This window comes from Bubalus kerabau, chromosome 15 (assembly GCF_029407905.1).
Source record: "Bubalus kerabau isolate K-KA32 ecotype Philippines breed swamp buffalo chromosome 15, PCC_UOA_SB_1v2, whole genome shotgun sequence".
NCBI classification, from domain to species: Eukaryota; Metazoa; Chordata; class Mammalia; order Artiodactyla; family Bovidae; genus Bubalus; species Bubalus kerabau.
In genome coordinates this window covers 20197510-20215156 of record NC_073638.1, presented here as the reverse complement: position 1 = coordinate 20215156, position 17647 = coordinate 20197510, and the positions used below count along the sequence as shown (strand labels likewise).

At 37.5% G+C, this 17647-nt stretch overlaps 2 protein-coding genes across 5 annotated transcripts in view; one reads left to right on the top strand and one right to left on the bottom strand.

Moving 5' to 3' along the window:
• RDX (radixin) overlaps window positions 1–17647 on the top strand; it is a 107307-nt gene that overhangs the window by 35719 nt on the left and 53941 nt on the right. For all 4 annotated transcript variants that reach the window (XM_055547836.1, XM_055547832.1, XM_055547833.1 and 1 more), the window contains 4 exons: window positions 2274–2357; window positions 2556–2702; window positions 3834–3930; window positions 4748–4911. In XM_055547836.1, coding sequence (XP_055403811.1) covers window positions 2274–2357; window positions 2556–2702; window positions 3834–3930; window positions 4748–4911 — 492 coding nt within the window. The remainder of the gene's footprint in view (window positions 1–2273; window positions 2358–2555; window positions 2703–3833; window positions 3931–4747; window positions 4912–17647) is intronic.
• LOC129628401 (60S ribosomal protein L39-like) lies at window positions 10897–11085 on the bottom strand. Its single transcript, XM_055547837.1, has one exon. It carries the CDS (start codon window positions 11047–11049, stop codon window positions 10897–10899), a length of 153 nt encoding a protein of 50 aa, XP_055403812.1. The 5' UTR covers window positions 11050–11085.

Here is a 17647-nt window from a genome sequence, read left to right as displayed (position 1 = left end):
TGAACACCCAGGACTGATCTCCTTTAGGATGGACTGGTTAGATCTCTTTGCAGTCCAAGGGACTCTCAAGAGTCTTCTCCAACACCACAGTTCAAAAGCATCAATTCTTCGGCGCTTAGCTTTCTTCACAGTCCAAAAACAATACCCAGTTGTGGATGTGACTGGTGATAGAAGCAAGGTCTGATACTATAAAGAGCAATATTGCATAGAAACTGGAATGTCAGGTCCATGAATCAAGGCAAATTGGAAGTGGTCAAACAGGAGATGGCAAGAGTAAATGTCAACATTCTAGGAATCAGCAAACTAAAATGGACTGGAATGGGTGAATTTAACTCAGATGACCCTTATATCTACTACTGTGGGCAGGAATCCCTTAGAAGAAATGGAGTAGCCATCATGGTCAACAAAAGAGTCCGAAATGCAGTACTTGGATGCAATCTCAAAAACGACAGAATGATCTCTGTTTGTTTCCAAGGCAAACCATTCAGTATCACAGTAATCCAAGCCTATGCCCCAACCAGTAAAGCTGAAGAAGCTGAAGTTGAATGATTCTATGAAGACCTACAAGACCTTTTAGAACTAATACCCAAAAAAAGATGTCCTTTTCATTATAGGGGACTGGAATACAAAAGTAGGAAGTCAAGAAACACCTGGAGTAACAGGCAAATTTGGCCTTGGAGTACAGAATGAAGCAGGGCAAAAAGGCTAGTAGAGTTTTGCCAAGAGAACGCACTGGTCATAGCAAACACCCTCTTCCAACAACACGAGATGACTCTACGCATGGACATCAGCAGATGGTCAACACCAAAATCAGATTGATTATATTCTTTGAAGCCAAAGATGGAGAAGCTCTATACAGTCGACAAAAACAAGACCGGGAGCTGACTGTGGCTCAGATCACGAACTTCTTATTGCCAAATTCAGACTTAAATTGAAGAAAGTGGGGAAAACCACTAGACCATTCAGGTATGACCTAAATCAAATCCCTTATGATTATACAGTGGAAGTGAGAAATAGATTTAAGGGGCTAGATCTCATAGAGTGCCGGATGAACTATGGACGGAGGTTCATGACATTGTACGGGAGACAGGGATCAAGACCATCCCCATGGAAAAGAAATGCAAAAAAGCAAAATGGCTGTCTGAGGAGGCCTTACAAATAGTTGTGAAAAGAAGAGAAGTGAAAAGCAAAGGAGAAAAGGAAAGACATAAGCATCTGAATGCAGAGTTCCAAAGAATAGCAAGGAGAAATAAGAAAGCCTTCGTCAGCGATCAATGCAAAGAAATAGAGGAAAACAACAGAATGGGAAAGACTAGAGATCTCTTCAAGAAAACTAGAGATACCAAGGGAACATGAACCTTAGTGGCATTCATTTTAATTAACTTGTGCATTCAGATTTCGTTAACATTGTCATTTCTGCAGTTGGCTGCATTGCATTGCATTACATTGCCCTGGCTTGCCTCTTGATGAGCACAGAGGGCAGATGGCAAGAGAGTATTAAGAAAAATGTGAAAATTTAAGTGCTGTAAAGAAGTGTTGGATTTAAGTGTTGAAAATAAAAATGTTTATGTTTGCTTACATTTGTAGAAGAAACACTGAAATGATACAAAAGAAACTAATAAGTTACTTGAAGCTTGGGGGTGGGTGGTGGAAAAAAATGCCTTTTCACTTGTAAACTTACTTAAAAGTATACCTGTAGAAAATATAAAAATTAAATTTAGCAGCAAAGAAAGTAAATACATAGAAGCAAAGAAGAATTCTGATTTTTGATCTGTTCCTCTCAGATCTTATTATTCATGAGAAAGTTACTTTCCCTGTTTTTGGTGCAATATTTTATTCATTGCAAACATTTGAATTCCCATAAACTATCCATGTAACTATTTCTAAAACTTAATGTAAAAGAATTTTAGGGTCATAGAGTCTTTTTATTTTGAGTTAATTGTAGGTTCACACACAGTTGTAATAAAAAATGGTAACGAGGTCTGGGTCCTGTGTATCCTCTGAGCCTTCCCTGATGGTAACCATCTTGCATGACTTCAGTACAGTGTCACAGCTAGGATGTTGGCATTGATGCCATCCACTGACCTCATTCAGGTTTCCTCAGTGTTCACGCAGTCATTTGTGTATATGTATGTATGTATTTGTGTAGTTTTACATGTGTATAGCTTTGTATGACTACCACAGTTAAGGAACTGAATAATTCTAGACTTTTTAAAAACGTATTGATTTTGAATCTAAGGGACATTTTTATAGATTTTTTTCTTTCCTTACAGTGTTTTGGAGCAACACAAGCTGACAAAAGAACAGTGGGAAGAAAGAATACAGAATTGGCATGAAGAACATAGAGGAATGCTAAGGTATTGAGTGGTTATTTTCTTGGTGTTTTTCCTCAAATTAAGGTTTTTTTTAATAACACTTTTTTTTATATCAGATTATCCCTCAAAGGTTATTAGACTTATATGAATATATGTAAAGCACTAAACTTTAATCCAAAATGTTTTGTAATTTGTTTGATCTTATTTTTATATATGTTAAAATCAGCTTTATTTCAACAGGGAAGATTCTATGATGGAGTACTTGAAGATTGCACAGGATCTAGAAATGTATGGAGTCAACTATTTTGAAATAAAAAATAAGAAAGGAACTGAATTGTGGCTAGGTGTTGATGCTTTGGGTCTGAATATTTATGAACATGATGACAAGTAAGTAAATTAGTTGAATAGTGAATTAGTCTTTATTCAGCAGTCTGTATGGCTTTAATCTTATGTGTAAAGTTCTCTTGGGGCCTGATTACTCTTAACTGCTGCTCCCTTGCCCCCAAATTAAAAGATTAACTAATGTCAGATAGGTTCTCAGATAACATACCTGTTTTCTCAACATCTTGTAGTTTCAGAGTTCTATTTCTCAAGAAGTATGGTTATCAAATAGAGTGATTTCACTTCTATTTGAAATATGCTTCCTGATGTCTTGTGAGTTATATCTGGTAACTTAAAATTTATTCTCTCATAGATGAAAAGTGATTACTTAAATGTTTTGCCTGGCCTGTAGGTTGAAATTGAAATTAACATGCATAATCAGCGGCAGTGAGACAATGAATTATAGGTGTATAATTTACTGTATCTTATAGCACTTTTTGTTTGAACATTTATAAGAATTATTTTGAATATTTTTAGACATCAGTAAAGTAGAATATTGCTGTATCATGCATAGTGAACAGTGGCATTTTATTTTGAAATCGACCAGGAATGTATAACATGTCAGGCTCTTAGAGCACTTTTAAGTAATGATAGCTACAGTTATTTTACACCTTCCTTTTATTTACCATGTCACATGAGCATCTAACTCTATGCCAGTAATGCTTTTTTCTAAGATGTTTCTTTTTATTTTGGCTTCAGAACTTTATTTTCATTATTTGCAAGTATCTAATAAAGTACACATTCCTAAGCAAATACAAATTCCAAAAGAGAGTGTTTTACTGATTTTACTCTCCTATTTTTCCATATATTACAAAGCAAGTTAAAATGCTATGTTATTCAGAAGAGAAAATTTTGAAAGTTTTGAATGAAAAGCAAAAATGACCTGAAAAGTAAATTCTGCAGATGAAATCTTTTTTTTTCTTCCTTTAAAAATTTTGAAAGAGTTTCCGTTAGAGTACCTGTTAGAGGTGTGACTACAGATAAAGATAGGGAATGTGAAAGAGGGGTGAGCTCAAGATGGGAGGGAATGGGATTAGGGATTCTGGACAGTGGGGACTTTGAACTTAACTGGAATAGGTCAGTTTCTTTTTATAATGAGAATATATTCATCTTAAAGGGTGCTTTTGTTTTTTTAAGGTTAACACCTAAAATTGGTTTTCCTTGGAGTGAAATCAGAAATATTTCATTTAATGACAAAAAATTTGTTATAAAGCCGATTGACAAAAAGGCACCTGTAAGTAAAATTTTTTTATTTTTATGTATTAACTCTTTAAATTTCTGCCATTTTGCTATGCTAACACTTGAAGAATGACAATAATAATAATAATAGATATTATTGTGTATTCATTGAATTGCTTCTGAGAAGTAGCCCTTTTCAAAGTTTTATTTTAACTGAGATTTAACTACAGATAGACAATATTTATTAGGAGATGGTTGGAAACAATCACCATTCCTATTTAAAAAAAGCATGTTTGTGGCTAGAATTAGTGGAGGTAACCTCCTCTACATTAACTTGCTTAGAGAGTATTGCATAATGAACTTTGGATTTTTGTAACTCAAAGCCTTGAACGTAAGAAATCTTTATATTTAAATAGTTTTTTAAATTGCTCTAGTGTCAGGTATACTCTAGTATTTTAGCTCAGTTATTGAAAACACAAAGATACGGAGAAAATTTCTAGGTTAAAAAGATTAACAGACTTGAAAAAAGGTCAAATTTTGAGATTAATGGCAAAGGCAAAACAAACAGAAAATCTTCCTCTGAGGTGAAGAAATTGATGTTCATAGTTTCTTTGGAGAAGAAAAAAGAATAAATGTCATTTAATACATTGAGAAGATAAGAATGTTAGCTTCTCCCCAAAACCAGTAGGAAACAAAAGGGTGAGGAACCACTTTTGTGAAAGTATGGCATAAGGAGTAAAGAAATTCCATGATTTCTAAACTATATAGAATATGACATTAGAATTCATAGGAAAGGTTGAAATTTTGTAGAGATTATTGTGGGAAGAACTATCCTTCATGAAGATTTTAAATTCAGGCTCCTTTATGTTTAGGATTTTGTTTTTTATGCACCTCGTTTGAGAATCAATAAGCGGATTTTGGCCTTATGCATGGGAAACCATGAACTGTACATGCGAAGAAGGAAGCCTGACACTATTGAAGTACAACAGATGAAGGCCCAGGCTAGAGAGGAGAAACATCAGAAGCAGTTGGAAAGGTATGGAGTTTATGGCCTTTCTTTTTCTTAATTTTTGACTGCTGGGTCTTGCAGCACATGGGCACTTCTCTTCTTTTGTTGTGGGACATGGGCTCTAGAGCACCCAGGCTCAGTAGTTGGGGTGCATGGGCTTCTCTAGTTGCAGCACGTGGGCCTGGTTGTCCCAAGGTACGTAGAACCCCAGTTCCCCAGCCAAGTGTCAAACCTGCATCCTGTGCTTTGGAAAGTGGATTCTTAACCACTGGGCCACCAGGCAAGTCCCTAGCCTTTCATTTTTAATTGATAGCAGTAGGTTATCTAAAATTTAAGAATCCTCATCAGTTTCTATAGTATACTCTAAATTTACATTTTTACATTATATTCATTTAATACCATGATATATGGTTGACCAAAAAGTTTGTCCAGGTTTTTCCAGAAGGTGTTATGTATTAAAATTGAATGACAGCATGTGTTATCATTGTCCTCTTTTAAAGTGAGTGTGTATAATTTTCAAGTTAGAAATCTTTGATAGATATTTCTGAGAAAATAGCTTTTTGAGACTTCACAGATATGCTTTTCCTGTATTGTGCTTGCTTTTTACTGACAGACTTTGGTGTGGACATAGTATGAAAATTTCAAGTTTGTTTTGCTTGTGACTTATGTGTCTTCATTTTTCAGGGTAGGAATATGCTGAATATTTTCTTCGAAACGGTGTCAGTGACGTGACATGAATAGTCACTATTCAGAGTTTCGTAACTCTAGCACTCCCTGCCAGTGACACCGATCTTTTTAACCAGGGTTCACTTAGACTTTCGAAAAAGATGTTAAATATATTAAATTAAGACTTCTGAAACATAAAAGTATTGAATAAGTTCCTCATTTACCTTGGAACCACATTACTGGCTCCAGCACTCATAATTCCCAAATCTGATTCTATACTAATTTTAGACTTTATGCTTTATTTGAAAAAATTTAGAGACCAAATTCGGAGAAGGCAATGGCACCCCACTCCAGTACTCTTGCCTGGAAAATCCATGGACAGAGGAGCCTGGTAGGCTGTAGTCCATGGGGTCGCTAAGAGTCGGGAACGATTGAGCGACTTCACTTTCACTTTCCACTTTCATGCATTGGAGAAGGAAATGGCAGCCCACTCCAGTGTTTTTGCCTGGAGAATCCCAGGTATGGGGAAGCCTGGTGGGTTGCTGTCTCTGGGGTCGCACAGAGTCGGACACGACTGAAGCGACTTAGCAGCAGCAGCAGCAGCAGAGACCAAATTAAAGTTAACATCTATTGAGGAAATCATTGTAGAATAACACAATAATCTTAAGAGTAGAGTAGGTCCTAAAGAAAACAAAATTGAGGACCCCTAACCATATACATAAAAACATTGTGTTGGAAATAACATGATTTGAATCCAGTAATTAAATCAGCCCTCTGCCAGAAATAGTTTTGCTACCTATATTTTTAGTCATTGTATTAGATACATTTTTTTTTCTTAAATGTTCTGTGTAATTCAGATATTTTATTAATTTACATTGTTTAACTCAGGTTGTCTGCCTTAGAGAAGTTAGTTCGGTTCAATTGCTCAGTCATGTTGGACTCTCTGCAACCCCTTGGACTGAAGCACGCCAGGCCTCCCTGTCCATCACCAACTCCCGGAGTTTACTCAAACTCATGTCCATAGAGTCGGTGATGCCATCCAGTCATCTCATCCTCTTTCGTCCCCTTCTCCTCCTGCCTTCAGTCTTTACCAGCATCCAGGTCTTTTCAGATGAGTCAGTTCTTCGCATCAGGTGGCAGAAGTATTGGAGTTTCAGCATCAGCCCTTTCAATGAATATTCAGGACTGATTTCCTTTAGGATGGACTGGTTGGATCACCTTGCAGTCCAAAGGACTCTGAAGAGTCTTTTCCAATACCACAGTTCAAAAACATCAATTCTTTACTGCTCAGCTTTCTTTACTGTCCAACTCACACATCCATACGTGACTACTGGAAAAACCATAGCCTTGACTAGACAGACCTTTGTTGGCAAAGTAATGTCTCTGCTTTTTAATATGCTGTCTAGGTTGGTCATAACTTTTCTTCCAAAGAGCAAGTATCTTTTAATTTCATGGCTGCAGTCACCATCTGCAGTGATTTTGGAGCCCCCCAAAATAAAGTCTGTCACTGTTTCCCAGTCTATTCACCATGAAGTGATGGGACCAGATGCCATGATCTTAGTTTTCTGAATATTGAGTTTTAAGCCAACTTTTTCAGTCTCCTCTTTCACTTTCATCAAGAGGCTTTTTAGTTCCTCTTCACTTTCTGCCATAAGGGTGATGTCATCTGCATATCTGAGGTTATTGATATTTCTCCCTGCAAATTTGAATGCAGCTTGTGCTTCCTCCAGCCCAGCGTTTCTCATGATGTACTCTGCATATAAGTTAAATAAGCAGAGTGACAGTATACAGCCTTGACGTAATCCTTTTCCTATTTGGAATCAGTCTGTTGTTCATGTCCATTTCTAACTGTTGCTTCCTGACCTGCATACAGATTTTTCAAGAGAAGTTAACTGCTTCATAAAACATGTTTTAAACAGGCATGAAACTGTCTTGTAATTCCTGACCCCACCATTAAAGATGCTAAGTTGGAATGTTACTTTGAGCTCTGTCATTTTTTACTGCTCTTATGTGGCTTAGGATTACATTGTAGTTCTTGATTTACTTTTCATTGAAGGATAATTACAATATTGTGTTGGTTTCTGCCATACATCAACATGAATCAGCCATAGGTATACATATGTCCCCTCCTTCTTGAACCTCCTTCCCAACTCCCACTCCATCCTACCCCTCTAGCTTTCAACTAGTCCCAGTTTTAGTTCCCTGAGTTATATAGCAAATTCCCCGACTGGCTGGCTATTTTGCGTATGTTAATGTGTGTTTCTGTTCTGTGCTTCTCTCCATTCATCCCACCCTCTCCTTATATTCATCTCACCCTCTTATATTCATCTCCTTCATCTTCTTATATTCATCTCACCCTCTCCTTCCACCCACTGTGTCCATAAGTCTGTGTTTACATCTCCATTGCTACTGGGCAAATAGGTTCATTAGAACCATCTTTCTAGGTTCAATATATGCCTTAACATAGGATATTTGTTCTTCTCTTCTGACTTACTTCACTCTGTGTAATAGGCTCTAGATTTATTCACCCCATTAGCACTGACTCAAATGCATCCTTTTTATGGCTGAGTAATATTCCATTGTGTATATGTACCAGAGCTTCTTCATCCATTCATGGACATCTAGGTTGCTTCCATGTCTTAGCTATTATAAATAGTGCTTCAGTGAACATCAGGGTACATGTGTCTTTTCAGTTACAGTTTTCTCAGGGTATATGCCTAGTGGTGGGATTGTTGGGTCATATGGTAGTTTTAGTCCTAGGTTTTTAGGGAATCTCCTTACTGTCTTCCATAGTGGCTGCGTCAGTTTACATTCCACCTAACAGTGCACCAACATGTCATGTCCCTTTTCTCCACACCTTCTTCAGCTCTTATTGTTTGAAGATTTTTTTTGATAATGGCCATTCTGACGGGTGTAAGGGGATACTGTAGTTTTCATTTGCATTTCTTTAATAATGAGTGGCTGACTTTATTTTTCTGGGCTCCAAAATCACTGGAGATGGTTGTTGCAGCAGTGAAATTAAAAGACGCTTACTGCTTGAAAGGAAAGTTATGACCAACCTAGATAGCACATTAAAAAGCGGACATTACTTTGCCAACAAAGGTCCATCTAGTCAAGGCTATGGTTTTTCCAGTGGTCATGTATGGATGTGAGAGTTGGACTGTGAAGAAAGCTGAGTGCCAAAGAATTGATGCTTTTAAACTGTGGTGTTGGAGAAGACTCTTGAGAGTCCCTTGGACTGCAAGGAGATCCCACCAGTCCATCCTAAAGGAGATCAGTCCTGGGTGTTCATTGGAGTGACTGATGTTGAAGCTGAAACTGCAATACTTTGGCCACCTGATGCGGAGAGCTGACTCATTGGAAAAGACCCTGATGCTGGGAGGGACTAGGGGCAGGAGGAGAAGGGGACGACAGGATGAGATGGTTGGATGGCATCACCGACACAATGGACATGGGTTTAGGTGGATTTTGGAAGTTAGATGGACAGGGAGACCTGGCGGCTGCAGTTCATGGGGTCACAAAGAGTCAGACACGACTGAGCGACTGAACTGAACTGAACTGAACGATGAGTGATCTTGAGCATCTTTTCGTGTGTTTATTAGCTATCTGTATATCTTCCTTGGAGAACTGTTTAGGTCTTTTGCCCACTGTTGGACTGAGTTATTTGCTTTTCTATTATTGAGTTGCATAAGCTGCTTATGTATTTTTGAAATTAATCCTTTGTCAGTTGTTTCATTTGCTATGTTTTCTCCCATTCTGAGGGTTGTCTTTTCACCTTGTTTATAGTTTCTTTTGCTGTGCAAAGCTTTTAAGTTTAATTAGATCTTACTTGTTTGTTTTTGTTGTTCTTTCTATTACTCTAGGAGGAGACTCATACAGGATCTTCCTGTGATTTATATAATAAAGTGTTCTGCCTATGCTTTCCTCTTAACAGTTTTACAGCTTCTGGTCTTACATTTAGGTCTTCAGTCCGGTTTGAGCTAATCTTTGTATATCATGTTAGAAAGTGTTCTAGTTCTGTTCTTTCACATGTAGCTGTCCAGTTTTCCTAGCACCACTTATTGGAGAGACTGTCTTTGTCTCAGTGAATATTCTTGCCTCCTATGTCAAAGATAAGGGTTTATTGCTGGCCTTTCTGTCTTGTTTCATTGGTGTATATTTCTGTTTTTGTGCCAGTACCATACTTTCTTGATGATTGTAGCTTTGTAGTATACTCTGAAGTCAGGAACATTAATTTCCTCCAGCTCCATTTTTCTTTCTCAAGATTGCTTTGGCTGTTTGGGGTCTTTTGTGTTTCCATACGAATTGTGAGATTTTTTTGTTGTAGTTCTGTGAAAAATGCCATTGGTGATTTGATAGGGTTCACATTGAATCTGTAGATTGCATTTGATAGTTTAGTCATTTTCACAATATTGATTCTTCTAGTGCAGGAAAGTGGAATATCTCTCCATCTGTTTATGTTGACTTTGTTTTCTTTCATCAGTGTCTTATAGTTTTCTATGTATAGCTCTGTTTCCTTAGGTTGATTTATTCCTATGTATTGTGTTCTTTTTGTTGCAGTGATAAATGGGATTGATTCTTTAATTTCTCTTTCTGACTTTTTGTTGTTAATGTATAGAAATGCAAGTAGTTTTTGTGTATTGATTTGGTATCCTGTGATTAGCTCTAGTAATTTTCTGATGGTATTTTTAGGGTTTTCTATGTATAGTAGTATCATGTCATCTGCAAACAGTGAGAGTTTTACTGTTTCTTTCCAGTCTGGATTCTTTTTGTTTTCTTTAACTCTCTGATTGTCATAGCTAGGACTTCGAAATTATGTTGAATAATAGTTGCGAAAATGGGCACCCTTGTCTTGTTTCTGATATTAGAGGGGATGCTTTCAGCTTTTCACCACTGAGAATAATGTTTGCTGTGGGTTTATCATTTATGGCCTTTATTATGTTGAGGTAGGTTCCTTCCATGCCCATTTTTTTAAAGAGTTTTATCATAAATGGGTTCTTAATTTTTTTTCAAAAGCTTTTCTGCATCTATTGAGAAGATCTTATGGTTTTTATCTCTCAGTTTGTTAATGTGGTGTATCACATTGATTGATTTGCGTATACTGAAGAATCCTTGCATCCCTGGGATCATGGTGTGTGATCTTTTTTTCTTTTCCCCCAAATAAGTTTCACATATTTATTACTGAGCCTCATAGACTGCTAGCAAGGAAACAAGAAACATTAGGAGCCAAGCATTCCATTTCTCCCATAAGTTTAGACAGTTGTGATGTTCCAACTGTGATTTGGCTGGTTAATATGCAGATGGTCTTAACACACAGCATGTGTTCCACTTTATATGTGACACTTCTTATAGACCCAGCTTGGTTCTTCTCCAGTGTCTTCTCTTGGAATTGTCCCTGACCTTACTAGTTTTTGTTCGAATCCATTGAGGAATGGGACAATTCTTCTTTTGTGTCTTGGCCAGGAATTGCTTGACCCTGAGAGTCTTGTGAGATGACATTGTGAGAAGCAAACTCAACCACACATAGGATGGTGGAGAAAAGAAAAGCCCATGTGTGATGTTTATAATGTGTTGTTGAATTGTTTGCTAGAAGTTTCTTGAGGATTTCTGCATCTGTGTTCATCAGTGATATTGGCCTGTAATTTTCTTTTTTTGTGATGTCTTTTTCTGATTTTGATATCAGGGTGATGGTGGCCCTCGTAAAATGAATTTGGAGGTATTCCTTCCTCTGCAATTTTTTTGAAAAAGTTTCAGATGGATAGGCACTAGCTCTTCTCTAAATGTTTAATAGATTTCACCTGTGAAGACATCTGAACTCTTGTTTGTAGGGAGATTTTTGATCAGTTTTCCTTTTAGTGCTTATAATGGCCTTGTTCATAGTTTCTATATTTTCCTGGTTCAGTCTTGAAAGGTTGAACTTTTCTAAAAATCTGTCCGTTTCTTCCAGGTTGTTCATTTTATTGGCATATAGTTTCTTGTAATAGTCTCTTCTGATTCTTTGTATTTCTGCATTGTCTGTTGTAACCTGTCCTTTTTCATTTCTAATTTTGTTGATTTGATTTTTTTCCCTTTTTTCTTGAGGAGTCTGGCTAATGGTTTGTCCGTTTTATCTCCTTAAAGAATCAGCTTTTAGTTTTATTGCTCTTTACTATTATTTCCTTCGTTTCTTTTTCATTTATTTCTGCTCTGATCTTGATTTCTTTCCTTCTACTAATTTTGGGGTTTTATTGTTCTCCTTTTTCAGTTGTTTTAGGTGTAAAGTTAGTTGTCTATTCTATGTTTTTGTTTCTTGAGATAGGATTGTATTGCTATAAACTTCCCTCTTAGAACTGTTTTTGCTGCAGCCCATAGGTTTTTGGTTGTTGTGTTTTTGTTGTCATTTGTTCCCAGGAATGGTTGATTTCTCATTTTACTTCTTCAGTAACCTGTTCATTTTTAAGAAATGTGTTTAATTTCCATGTATGTGTGTTTTACAGTTTTTTTTTCCCTTGTAATTGATATCTAGTCTCATATTCTTGTGGTGAGAAAAGATGCTTGATATGATTTCCACTTTTTTAAATTTACTGAGAATTGATTTGTGAGATCACAAATCAATTGAGATGTGGTCTATTCTGGAAAATGTTCTATCTGCACTTGAGAGGAGGGTGTATTCCTTTGCATTTGGATGGAATGTCCTAAAGATATCAACTAGGTCCATATGACCTAATGTGGCATTTAAGGCTTGTGTTTTCTTAATTTTCTGTTTTGATGAACTGTTCATTGGTGTAAGTGGGATATTAAAATCCATACTGTTGTGTTACTGTCAATTTCTCCTTTTATGTGTCTGTTTGCCTTATGCATTGAGGGGCTCCTATGTTGGGTGCATAAATATTTGCCATTGTCATGTCTTCTTGTATTGATCACTATGTAGTGTGCTTCCTTATCTCTTATAATATTGTTTTATTTTAAGGTCTGTTTTGTCTGATAGGATTGCTACTCCGACTTTCTTTTGATGTCCATTTTGCATGGAGTGTCTTTTTCCATCTTTGCACTTTCAGTCTATGTGTGTCTCTAGGTCTGAAGTGGGTCTCTTGTAGATAGTGTATGCATGGGTCATGTTTTTTTATCCATTCAGTCTGTGTCTTTTGGTTGGAGCATTTAATCCATTTACATTTAAAGTAATTATTGATAATGTTCCTTTTGGAATTTTCTTAATTATTTTGGGCTTATTTTTGTAGGTCTTTTCCTTCTCTTGTGTTTCCTTCCTGTGGAAGTCCCTTTAACTTTGTCTGTAAAGCTGGTTTTGTGGTGCTAAATTCTCTTAACTTTCGCTTGTCTGAAAGGTTTCAATTTTTCTGTCAAATACGAATGAGATTCTTGCCAGGTCAAGTAATCTTGCTTGTAGATTTTTCCCTTTCAGTACTTTAAATATATCCTGCCATTCTCTTCTGGCCTATAAGGTTCCTGCTGAAAGATATCTGTTAATCTAATGGGGTTTCCCTTGTATGCTGCTTGTTGCTTTTCCCTTGCTGCTTTTCTTTGTGTTTAATCTTTGTTAGTTTGACTAGTACGTGTCTCAGTGTGTATCTCCTTGGGTGTATACTGTAGGGGACTCAGCGCTTCTTGGACTTGATTGTTTCCTTTCGCATGTTGGGGAAATTTTCAAATATAGTATCTTCAAATATTTTCTCAGACCCTTTCTTTTTCTTTTCTAGTACTGGGACACCTATAATCCGAATGTTGGTGTGTTTAATATTGTCTGAGAGGTCTCTGAGACTATCCTCAATTCTTTTCTTTCTTTTTCCTTTAGTCTGCTCTTCAGAAGTTATTTCCACCTTTCTATTCTTCTGCCTCAGTTATTCTGGTATTGATTGCTTCTAGAGTATTTTTGCTTCCCTGGTGGTTCAGGTGGTAAAGAGCTTGCCTGCAATGTGGGAGAGATCTGGGTTCAATCCCTGGGTTGGGGAGATCCCCTGGAGAAGGGAATAATAACCCACTCCAGTATTCTTGCCTACAGAATTCCATGGACAGAAGAGTCTGGTGGGCTACAGTCCATGGGGTCGCAAAGAGTCAGACATGACTGAGCTACTAACACACGAGTATTTTAAATTTCATTATGTATTGTATGTCTCTGTTTATTCTTTATTTCTTCTAGGTCCATGTTAAATGTGTTAATTGATCCTTGCATTTTGTCCATTCTGTTTTTGAGGTTTTGGATCATCTTTATTATCATTACTCTGAATTCTCTTTCAGATGGTTTGCCCATTTCCTCTTCATTTATTTGGTCTTGTGAGTTTCTATCTTGTTCCTTCATTTGTGCAATTTTTCTCTGCCTTTTCATTTTTATTCTAACGTACTGCATTTGAGGTTTCTTTCCCCAGGCTTTCAAGTTGTATTCCTTCTTCCCTTTGGTTTCTGCCCTCAATGGGTAAGGTTTGTCCAGTGGTTTGGTTAGGCTTTGTGTTGGGAGTGACTTCTGCTTGTGTTCTGGTGAAAGGAGGTGAGGTGGTTTTTTTTTTCCTCTTTGATGGGCTTGGCTGTGTGAGGTGGTATATTTTGGGATGTCTGGTAATCCTGTCTGCTGATTAATGGTTGGGTTTATGATTTTGTCTTGTTCATTGTTTGGGTGAGGTGTCCTGCACTAGAGTGCTGCCAGCAGTTGGGTGATGCTGGATCTTTTTAACACAGTTAACAACCTCATGGTTCCTTTCTTGGATTCTGTGAAAGGTTCCAACCTATCATTAGTGAGTATTTATTGCCTGCTTTGTATACAGTAGGAATTCATTAACTCTTTATTTCATTTGAACACCTGAAGGTTGTTTTATGTTAGTCCAGCCACATGGGGATTGATGGTCTTTCAGAAGTGGCATGCCAAGTCTTTGTTCATTCCCTGCTTTATAGGTCAGAGAGAGAGGTGACAACTGTGTATGTGGAAACAGTTTCGGTCAGGCCCATGACAAAGGAACCAGCAGACATACTCGGGGGAATGCCCAGAGGTGTGCTGCTGGAGTCTCTTGGGCAAGAACAGTAGTTGGGAAGAGGCAGAAGGAGGCCTCTTTCCCTACAATACATTGGCATATGTAGCTATGTCCTCCTGCATAACTCTCATCACTTTTTTTTAATAGTGAAAATGATGTTCTTTGCCATGGTTTATTGGTCCTTGTAGTCTGTGTTCTTAAGTTACTTGCATCCAAATCAAATTGAGATTACAATTTAGAGTGAGATAGCTACATATCAGTTGTAGGTTAGCTATGGGATAGTCTGTGTCACAGCTGACTGCCTGTATGCCTGGGACTCAGCTGATGTCATACCAAAGAACACAGGCTTTGGATTAGATAAATCTGGGTTTGAATTCTAATACTTGTTGAACAAGTAACCTCTTACCCACTATTCTCTTATCCTTTCTGTAAAAATAATAGTCCTTTCAAGAGTTTTTGTGAGAAATAATGGTGTCAGTACAGAAACACTTAGCAGAGTACCTAATCCCTAATTAAGTTGTAGCAGTAAAGAATTTTTAATATTACTAGTACATAGTTTGAATAGAAGTTGAATATATGTTGCTTTTTAGTCTTCATTTTAAGAAAAATATAATTGGTGCTATCTGATATTCTTTAAAAAGTAATGTATTCTAATATGGGGCTTCTCCGGTAGCTCAGTGGTAAGGAATCTTGACCTGCATACAGGTTTCTCAGGAGGCAGGTGAGGTGGTTTGGTATTCCTATCTCTTTAAGAATTTTCCACAGTTTGTTGTGATCCACACAATCAAAGGCTTTAGTGTAGTTGATGAAGCAGAAGTAGATGTTTTTCTGGAATTCTCTTGCTTTTTCTATGATCCAGTTAATGTTGGCAATTTGATCTCTGGTTCCTCTGCCTTTTCTAAATCCAGCTTCAACATCTGGAAGTTCTCAGTTCTTGTATTGTTGAAGCCTGGCTTGAAGAATTTTGAGCATTACTTTGCTAGTGTGTGAAACGAGTGTGATTGTTTGGTAGTTTGAACATTCTTTGGCACTGCCTTTCTTTGGGATTGGAATGAAAACTGACCTTTTTCGGTCCTGTGACTCCTGAGTTTTCCAAATTTGCTGGCATACTTAGTGGAGCACTTTAACAGCATTATCTTTTAGGATATGAAAAGGCTCAACTGGAATTCTATCACCTCCACTAGCTTTGTTTATAGTGATGCTTCTTAAGGCCCACTTGACTTCATGCTCCAGGGGAATTTTGGCTCTAGGTGAATGATAACACCATCATAGTTATCAGGGTTGTGAAGATCTTTTTTGTACAGTTCTTCTGTGTATTCTTGCCACCTCTTCTTAATATCTTCTGCTTCTGTTAGGTTCACACTGTTTCCGTCCTTTATTGTGCCCATCTTTGCATAAAATGTTCCCTTGATATAGCTAATTTTCTTGAAGAGATCTCTCTAGTCTCATTCTATTGTTTTCTTCTATTTCTTTTCATTGCTTACTTAGCAAGCCTCTCTTAGCTCTCCTTGCTATTTTTTGGAACTCTACATTCAGATGGGTATCTCTTTCCTTTTCTCATTTGCCTTTCGCTTCTCTTCTTTTCTCAGGTACTTGTAAGGCCTCCTCAGACAACCATTTTGCCTTTTGTATTTCTTTTTCTTGGGGATGGTTTTGATGACCACCTCCTATACAATGTTCTGAACCTCCATCTGTAGTTCTTCAGGCACTCTGTCTCTGTCTCTCAGATCTAATCCCATGAATCCATTTGTCACTTGCACTGTGTAATCAATCATAAGGGATTTGTTTAGGTCATACCTGAATGGCCTAGTGATTTTCCCTACAAAAAGAAACTGGGTATCACTAAGAAATATGGAGAGCCAAAGTCATTTGTATTAATTGAATGGGGTATTCATTGGTGATGGCTGTCAGCAGGTGAGAATTCTTGTGAGATGAGAAATATAAGCCTTGTAAGAGTGCAGCATAGTAAACTTTACAAAACACTTTAAATATCATAATCATGTTAAATACTGGCTATACATTTATTTCATTTTTCAGTGTAAACACTAAAATTCCTCCCCCCAACTTGCTTGTTGTTATCTTCAGTCTTTTTTTCTTGCTTCCATGTCTCCCTTTACCTCCATCCTTGAGGAAGAACAAATGAAACATCAATAGGGAAAAGGTAAACAGCACCAGTGCCCATCTCCAGAAGGGGCCATCTGTGTGCCAGAGCAGGACTTGAAAAGTTCTGAGTTTGTGGAATATTATTGCAGCCTTTGGTCTTCAGATCTGGTGAGATGTAAGTATTCATGAAGTGTCTCAGGGCCTCAGTGTCTCAGGGCGGAAGCTAACTGTCTTGGAGACACTGGCAGCACTGGATTTCACTAAGCAGGGACTGAGGAGTGATGTGGGCAGGCTATTCAGCATCTTAGAGTAGCAGGCAGCCTGGCATGAAAAAAGTAGCTCTTGACCATACTAGCAATTACTTGAGAAATACTGTGCTCTTGATGTCACAGTCAAGCCTGCTTTTTCAGCTTTCTAAAGAATACAGGAAGGGCACCAGTATCTGTGGAGCCTGCAGGGCCTTGTTTTTCTGAAGGAAATTGGGATATTCAAACTGTCTTAAACCTGTGTAACCCCTGACTCCTAGAGTGGTGGGGGCTGTTTACCTGTGTATACTCTGTCGCTTGAGATAGGATGAAAGAGGTGAATGTGCTAAAAGTGAGTCCAAGTCTTGGGGGCAGAGGGGCGCTTAGTTATTCAATCTTCCTTCTGGCTGTTGAGAAAGTACCTTGTAGGGAAGTCTAGAACAGAGGTGGAGCTCCCCTCTCATGAATGAACTCCAAGCCGTAGATTATTAAATGCTGTGAGGATTCATTAAAACCAGTTGGGAAGATATGGTCACCCTTAAGCTTAATGCATGGCCTACTTTTCTTGCTGACTTGTTACAACTCTATCTGTTTGCCCCAAAGCTGGAGTCTCTTTTCATATTGAAAGCAGATACATACTAGTTGCTGAAGAAAGAAATAGGTAATAAAACTTTGCTGATAAGCTTATCAGAGATTGCAAGTTGAGAAATTATATGATTTGGGCTTGAAATTCAGAATTGATATCAAATGGCAGCTATGTCTTTTGTAAATATTTAGGTATATTTAGATAAG

Excerpts from the sequence above, each read along its gene's own strand:
- LOC129628401 (XM_055547837.1), bottom strand. The coding sequence starts at position 11,049 with ATGTCATCTCACAAGACTCTCAGGGTCAAGCAATTCCTGGCCAAGACA.